This window comes from Microtus oregoni, unplaced genomic scaffold, assembly GCF_018167655.1.
Source record: "Microtus oregoni isolate MIOR12 unplaced genomic scaffold, Mior012 000067F_ref0000223, whole genome shotgun sequence".
Taxonomy (NCBI): domain Eukaryota; kingdom Metazoa; phylum Chordata; class Mammalia; order Rodentia; family Cricetidae; genus Microtus; species Microtus oregoni.
Window position 1 is genome coordinate 2,518,726 of NW_024543974.1, and position 8,284 is coordinate 2,527,009.

The following is an 8,284-nucleotide window of genomic DNA, read 5'->3' on the forward strand; positions in this document are numbered from 1 at the left end:
AGGAACACTTAGCAGGAATCTTGTGCTCAGTCAGGGTGCAGGGTGTGGTGCCTGAAGCCCAGCAGTCCTGCTAGAGTGGGGAGTTAGGCCCACCTTAACTTAGGGATTGATGGCTCAGGTGAGCTCAGTCTGCTAAAGCCTGGATAGGCCAAATGAGTGTGCACTCCTGACTATGCTCACTGTATATGCGTGTGTTAAATGTGCTTATCTTAAAAAGCAAATCAAACTGGTCTGAGACGATGGCTCAGAAAGTAAATGCATCTGCTGCCAAGACTGCTGACCTGAAATTGCATCCCTAGAAGCCGCATTTTAAAGATATGAGGTCCACATGCACACATATCCCTGCCCAACACAAACTAAATAAAATGTTAAGTCCTCTAGGACTAGCAGAGGTTTACTTAAAACAAATTAAAAATTACATCTATATTAACACATACCATTATATCCTAGTACATATTTGAAATTTTGAACATTCTTTTGAGACCATGTTCCTAAGAGCAGGAGATTTGCTCAGGAGTCCTGTCCCCTATTCCCCACTCCTCTGTGTCCTTCACTGTCACATACCTTGTCCTGCTTGATCCCTTCCATTGTGGCAGGCTTGAGGGCTGGCTTTACTCCTTCCCCATAAGAAGAAAACTGCAACATCTGTGTGCCTCCCTACCCCAACCTCCTCCAGTGTGCCCCCCAACCCTTCCTCTCCAAAGTGTGCTAATTAAAATAACTGAGGTGTGAGAGGCTACAGGATGCTGCAGGCTTGTGACAGAGATGGAATTTGTAGTCAAGTCTTCTTGTTCCTCCAGGCCAGTGCTCCCCCCAAACACACCCTACACACCCCCCACAATAAGTAACCGAAAGAAAAAAATCCATGTGTGAAGAAGTCACATACTACAGCCACAGAAGCACTTTTATTTACTCGCTACTACAAATGCAGAACAGAATTAAGACAGTATAATACATTTTGCTTTCGTCTTATAAGCTTGTATACAGCAAACTTTGATTACAGTGTCAATTTGAATAGCAATTGAAATTTCATTTAAATGGCAGTTTCTTCTTGGGTCTTACAGGAAAATCACTTTCAGAACTAACAAGAGACTGACTACTTCACAGATTTATTGGTGCTGGCAGTTTTTCCTCCTTGGCCCCTATCCCCAAGCCAGGGGTCACAAAGACAAAGCTTTTTAATGCTTCATTTGCTTCGCGCTTTCAGGTGTTGCCTCAAGCTCTGAAGGAAAAGCAAAGACTTAGAGCCTGATGGTGTGAAAACACTGAAGTGTTTAAAAGGGTGATTTATGAATTATAATATTACAAACATAACTGTAATTGCAACTTAGGGTTACCAACCATAAAAAATTACTTGCACATGGATCTATTTCTGTGGAAATAAAAGAATGTATGGGTCAATGCTTGAAAAACTCAAATGACCGAAAAACAGGCTAAAAAATCTCATCATTTCCAACTGAATGCATAAAAATCAGTGCCAAAGCTTAACTTTACATAAACTAGGATCAACTTAGTATGACATATCATTTCTTTTGCTACTTGATCTGACAGACTTTAATAAGAACTTATCTAACTCTGTTCTTCAGATGGGGGTCATTTTTTGTCAAGAAAATCTTGAAACCCAACTTTCAAGTGTTTGAACTTCATCATAAGTCCTTTTCTGACTGCTAAAAAGTTACAACACAAAGTTACACACTTACACCATAAAGCTGTGAGGTCACAGTCACATTACAGAGCTGACCACCAAAATGGCCTTGACCAGTGCGCATGCACTCCTCCCCCACCCCTGGGAATGGGAGAAGAAAGCTGGAGGTAAGGGTGGGGGCTGAAAGGGTCGGTGAGGATCAAAGCAACAGATAGTTCAGAGATCACTGAGGGCTGAATCACAGACGTCACACTTAGAAATATGTTGTCTAAGATAGCAAGAATATACAGACGCTTTCAAAAGTACAGGAGCCTAAGAGGAGGATGCCTGAAAGGTGGATGGAACTTCCACTGTGTCTGCGGGTTTATGTCAGTGTGTGTCAGGCTGTGTGCCTGTGCCGTGGAGGTGTCTCCCTCTGGACTGCACAAACAGGGTGAACTGTAAAGAACATTTTCACACAGCCATCTCATCAGAACAATCGGAATCGTCAGAGTCATCACCAATAATCACAACCTTACGGTAATCATCAGCGGGAATGGGGATTACAGTGGAGTCGGGAGGAGAGGCAGAGGTGGCAGCAGACTCCGGGAATACAAAAGGAAAGCTGGAGGCAGTATAGACAGGTTTGAGGTGGCCAAAAGTGGTCATCTCAAAGCAATGGGAGGCTGAGACCTCGGGGAGGTCAACAGCAGTGAGTGCAGAATGGCTGGTGGTAGCAGGCTCGAGATAGTCAACAGTGGTGGTTGCAGTGTGGCTGGTACCAGGCTTAACGTAAGCCGCAGTGGATGTAGGATGGGTAGGGGAAGAGCCAGCAGAGGTAGGGTGACTAGTGGCAAGCTCGGAAGCAGCCCTGAAATGGACAGGGTCTCCCTTGAAATAGATAGAGTCCCCTTTGAAATGGACAGAGCTGGGTTTGAAATGAACAGAGGAGACTGGCTTAGGGTAGACAGAGGCAGACTTGGGGTGGACAGAGGCAGGTTTGCGGTAGACAGAAGTAGACCTGGTTTGGGGCTTGGGGTGGACAGAGGCAGAATCAGAGGGGGCTGCTGCCTCATCACCAGGCAGTAGAACATTCCGGATGTTCCGTGGGGTTCCCTCCTCAGCAAGACAGGCACGGGCACGCTCTTGCTCTCGGGCTTGATCACGAGCATGGGCACGGGCACGAGTGAGAGCTCGGGTCTCCCGAGCCTCCCGAATATCAGCGATGAGCTGAGAGGTGAACAGGATAGGGTGCCGCAAAGCATGAAAGATGGTCCAGTATTCTCGTCGGAAATTCTCATTAAGGATACCATAGATGACAGCATTGAGGCCGCTGTTGAAGTAGGCTACACCGTACGCTGCAAGGTAAAGCCAGTTGGGAATCTTGCCTGCTATAGCCTTTGGACTGACAGCCACTAACACAGTGAGCACATTGACAGGGCACCAGCACACTGCAAAAAGGAGGAAGATCACAAACATGGTAAGAAAATTTCGAACCTCAGCAAACTGATTCTCGGGATTCTGTCTGGCTGGGTCACGGGCTTCCAGCACTCTGATCCAGATTTTGGTGTAGCAATAGGTAACTATGATGAGAGGGAGGACGAAGTGGAAGCAGACAATGGTCACAGTGAAGGAGGGGTTGTTCAAATAGTTGAAGATACAGGAGTAGGTGCGAGGATCATACTCAACACTGGAAATGTACATGTTAGGCACGACAGCCAGGATAGCCATGACCCAGGTAACGACCAGGTAGATGCAGGTATTGCGCAGGCTGAAGATCCGCTTGTATTGGAGGCTGTGGCAGATGTAGCAGTAGCGGTTGATGGCGATGGCCGTGATGTTGAAGATGGAGCCGACTATACTCAGTCCAGAGATGAACCTGACGAACTGGCACTGGAGCTGACTCAGATCCCAGTCTCCAACCGACATGGCATACAGCATCATAGGGTAAGGGTAGATGGCCACCAGCATGTCTGCCACAGAGAGGCTGGCCACGAAGAGGTTGCCTGGAAAACATGAGAGGAAGAAAAAGAAGGAGAGAGACAGAAATCAGTGGTTAATGTTTGGAAAGCTACTTCCCAAAAAGGAAAAGACCAATTGCATGGGTGATAATTTAGAATACTAGATTTCCTTTGAACAAAATTAATTTTCTTCCTTTCTTCTTCCTATTTACCAGCAGGTCCCAGGTGGCTCTGATGCATAGCAAGTTCTGTGCTTTGCCAACCTGTTGTTTGTTTGCTGTGTCATCCTTGCTCTGAGGAAGAAGTGAGTATAAGACAGAGTGAGAGAGACAGCTCATAAACATCGTGGGGCAGAGTCCTGTGGACACCATTTTAGAGAAATACAACTACGCCACACTTTCTGCAGTGGAAAAGATGGAGATGTAAGAGTGGGAGAGAGGGGAGGTAGATGGAGCTGTCCAGAAGGAGAGTCAACCTAAAATTAACAACGATGATAATAATAATTTAAACTCTCTTCCTTATGAAGGAAGGCCTACCTGCCAAGAGACCACCCTGAGAAGGCCTAGGAGGCTTCTTCAAAGAGATCAAACAGCCCAGTGAAATATTTACCATTCCCAGCTACCTTCAGAGTAAAACTTAAGAGAAGGAAACCCTGTAATAGCAAGTATGAGGTCAAAGAGGGTGATCAGGAGGAAGGAGAAATCCCTGCAAGGGTGGTTTTACCTCCAGCCATACACAAAACGTCCTGCACAGACTCACTCCCCTTGAGCACCAGAGTCGGCCTGCTGAACAGGGAAACAGCCTGGGGAACCCCTGCCTCCTCCTGCCCTGCCCCGTTCAAAGGACAGCAGGAGCAAGTGTGTGTGTGTGTGTGTGTGTGTGTGTGTGTGCGCGCGCGTGCGCGCTCGAGCGGGAAGTGTACATTTTTGTAAAACTCTTTACAAAAAAGTAGACGAAGGAGGCCAAATGCAGGCACAGGGTCCTCTTCTTTGAGAACACCTTATTGCTAATTAGCATTGGTTTAACAAAACACTGAACTTTGTCCTGGAATGGAAGAAAAAGAGGGCTTGTTTAAAGGGCACCAAGACTTACCTCCGTGCTTTTTGACAAAAGGGATTATAAGGCTTTGCCTCAAAGTAATGAACTTCCAAAAGAAAAATAGGAAAGAAAGGTCAAAAGCCTTAAAAATAAAACCACAACAACCACAAAACAACTTTTATTTGCAATTTATAAGAAGAGAGATAGAAAGAAAAGGAAAGGAGACGGAACGGAGGAGCTATGCAGGTAATTAACTCCCCACCCTCCGTGGATCTGCCCTTGGGTATCTGATCAAGAGGGAAGGAAAGGTGAGCTCCAAGGCTCAGCCTCGGGTCTCCGGGTTACCAGGGGGAAATCGGAAGCACTCACAGTAATTTGAAAAAAAATATATAATGACTCTGAGTCTGTCACTGAGTTTTGAAGCTTGTCCCGCACCAAGCAATTCGCCCTGCTCCTTCCCCCAGTCCCAGGCCACTAAGGGTCTCCGTTGTTCCCAACCCTCCTAGATCTGTACGTTCTCTCAAGCCGCTGAGATCTTGGGAAAGACGACCCAAGGCGCCACCATCACCTTCACCCAGGCGGAAAGTGGAGTTGGGGGTTTCATCACCCGTCCTCCCCTCGTCCACAACCTTCTCCCACCCACCCTAAAAACCAGACTGACAGCTTTCCAATCCTCTATTACTCCCCCCCGCCCCCCGCACAGGTCTCAGTGCCCAGCACCTTCCCGCGCAGTTCCCCTTGGATCTGCCCTGGCTGGCGGTTAGGGGAGTCCGGCTCAGTTTCCACACCCAAGCGCTTTGCAATAGAAGTCCCAAGTCTCCCCAGGAGCTCTCAAACTGCCTTCCCGCCGCCGCGGTTCCTACCTTGTTCTGCTTCCTGCTTCCACCGGCCCGCCCGCCCGCCCGCCCGCTAGCCACCGCGCAGAGTTCCTGAGCCCCTCCGCCGCCGCCCTCCTTGTAACTCCCCGATACAGACCTCCGAATGCCCGCTGCCGCCACCGTCGCCACCACCGGCCACCGCCGCCGCCACCGCCTGCAGGGTCCAGCCCGCCGCTCGCCAGTCCCAGCCGCTTGCTCTGGGACAGGCAGACTGAGCTCGGCTCTGGCGGGCTCAGATCGCCCTGCTAAAGGGAGGCGTGGGGTCTGCACTCTGCGGCGCCGCTGGGGAGCGATCCGGAAGCCCTGGAGAAGCGGCGAGCGGAGTCCCCGCCGCCCTTGGGGACAGCTTCAGCGTTGCGCTCCTTGGAGCGCTGCCGCGGCCGCCTCGGCCGGCCGCCGAGAACTTAACTTCCCAAAGCGGATCGCAGCCCCGCTGCTCTCTCTGAGACAGTGCAGCTAGCAGTGCCTCAGCGAGGCCACCCGCCCTTCCGGTTTCCAGTTCGGCTGGCTGTCCCCGCGTGGCAGCCAAACTCTCCGCTCCTGTGCCGACTCCCGCCGTGGCCAGTCTCCGACGGGACAGGGGTTGGCGCGCTACCGCGCACCTTACAAACCTGGGCTTTGCATTCGACTTGCCAATGCTAATTTCCTGAGCTCCCCCAGCACTATGAAGCTCAAAATTTAGGGGAACCGGGGAAAACGTCATCCCCACCGCCCTCCCCCGGGGGGTTTGGGAGGAATTTGGCAGAGGGGATTCACCAGGTAGGGAAAAGGAGGGTGGCTTACCAGAATTTCGGAGCTTCTTGTTCTTGGTCACAGCCAAAATGACCATGGAGTTGCCGATCAGGTCTAAAATGACGGTGACAACCATCGCACAGAACATAAAGGTTATCAGCGCTGGTGGGTAGTCTGGCTTTGGCAGCTTACAGCCAATGCAGCCGAATGGGGTGGGAACCGCCTTGGTAGGTCCCATGTTGCTCTTGGGGACCGTGGCCATCCCTCCTAAGCAAGCTCAGGATCCTTGGTGAGTCCGTGCAACGAATACTTGCTCCGCCACCCGGAGCTCGCGGAGCTCTGAGGAAGCGTGGTGCTCTCTCCGAGGCTCAGGGAGCAAATGACAGCTCCCCGCCCCTCTTTGGTGAGCTTTTAAAGCCTCAAGAAGCGGCTAGCCCCACCCCTAACCCCTCCCCCTAACCAATCAGAGCTCTTTGACCACCCCTCCTCCTTAGTCACCACCCTTCCCCAGGACAAATCCACTGCAAGGTGTCGTCTTTCTTCCGACTACCTTGTTTTTGCTGCCCCTCCTCTCTAGCCAGCCTCCCTCCCTCCCCCGTGAATTCCCCAGGTACCTTGCTTCGTGACTAACTCAGAGTCAAGTCGCTAAGCATCCATTTCTAGCAAGTTCTTCTTCTCCCTCTGACACAAATACCTGTTAAAGAGATGTGGCTTGCAGAGAGAGCTCATGAGATGCTTCTTGGGGTCTAGCACCAGTCTGATCAAGTCTGCACCCCCCTTAACTTGTGGGGAACAGCCAGCGACCCTTTAAACCCCCACATCCTTGTCTCCACAGACTCCTTTGGAGGTTTACCCTACTCCCCGGGCTCTAGATTGTCCATACCTTTCTGTAACTGATAAGGAACGCATGGCAAATGCTCTCCCACAGCAAACTGGGGTCCCTACACTCTAAGGAATTCACTCCACTCTGGGTCGGGTCATTCCAGGAGCGGGTCTCCTCCTTTAGCTGCTGGACTTACGCTCTCCATGGGGGAAATGTACTCTGTGCTGTACTCTAAAAGCTGGGACCAGGTCTGCACCCCAAGAACTGGAGAGAGCAGATGGTGGTCTCTCAGACTCAGCTTTAGGACAGGTGGGAGCGGGACCTCTTATCCTCCCAGTTAAACACAGCCTGTCGATAGGAATTTAGGAACTGCTTTAGGTAAACATAAAATGGGTAGGTAAGCCTCTCTCGTGGGCTCCTGCTCTTTGAAGCAGCCCAGGGAGAACCGGTAGGCATCTCTCTCCTTCTAGTGCTCTGCCTTTCCTATCTGGTGGTATCTAGCAGTCGGACAGGCGAGGGTCGGCGGCGCTGTCACCACAAACCTGTTGCTTAGGAACCTGGCCCGAGGCAAAAGAAGCCAGAAGCCGCAGGAGCGTCCGCAGCCCCCAGCCTAAGGCACAACGTTTGCTGCCCTTCTATTTTTCCACTCCTAGCCAGGGACTCTCTTTGCAGACCCTCACTTTCCGGACTGCACTTTCACACTGTGGGTCTCCTTCCCCAAAGACCCAGGCACCAAGAACGCAGAGATCTCTCAGTCCCTGACCCTTGACCAAGGGGGATTTGAACGTTGATGTTCAGGCAAAAGGGCACGTTTCAGGCTCTGGATGGCTCCAAACACCTGGACAAGGAAGGGGATTTCAGCTGACTACTAAAAGTTATTGATCATGTTAGAGACCCTTGAAGGGAAAGGGGAAAATAAAACCAGAGGTTAACACCTGGAAAGTCGCTGTGCAGACCAGCCTTCTGCCCTCCGCGGGGCTGATGGATTGCAATGGCCGGGAGTGCAGCCATCTGGACGTCGGTCGCAACCCCCTACCCAGGGGCGGGGGGGGGGCGTCACAGGGACGAGCTAGGGCAAATTTCTCATTGGACCTCAACACATGTACTAACATTCTACGGTGAAACAAACAGCGCTGGTAACTAAAACCGCACACCTAGTCTAGCTAAAATGCTCGAAGAGAAAATGCGGCTCCGAGCTAGAAAAAAAAAAGACTCCATCCCCATCCTC

General features: G+C 50.8%; 1 protein-coding gene across 1 annotated transcript; it reads right to left on the reverse strand.

Moving 5' to 3' along the window:
- Window positions 1-2,098: 2,098 nt before the first annotated feature.
- LOC121440407 (melatonin-related receptor-like) lies at window positions 2,099-6,495 on the reverse strand. The gene is made up of 2 exons (XM_041641172.1): window positions 6,285-6,495; window positions 2,099-3,630 (listed from the first exon to the last, which is right to left on the reverse strand). Exons 1-2 carry the CDS (start codon window positions 6,493-6,495, stop codon window positions 2,099-2,101), a joined length of 1,743 nt encoding a protein of 580 aa, XP_041497106.1.
- Between the last annotated feature and the right edge of the window lie 1,789 nt (window positions 6,496-8,284).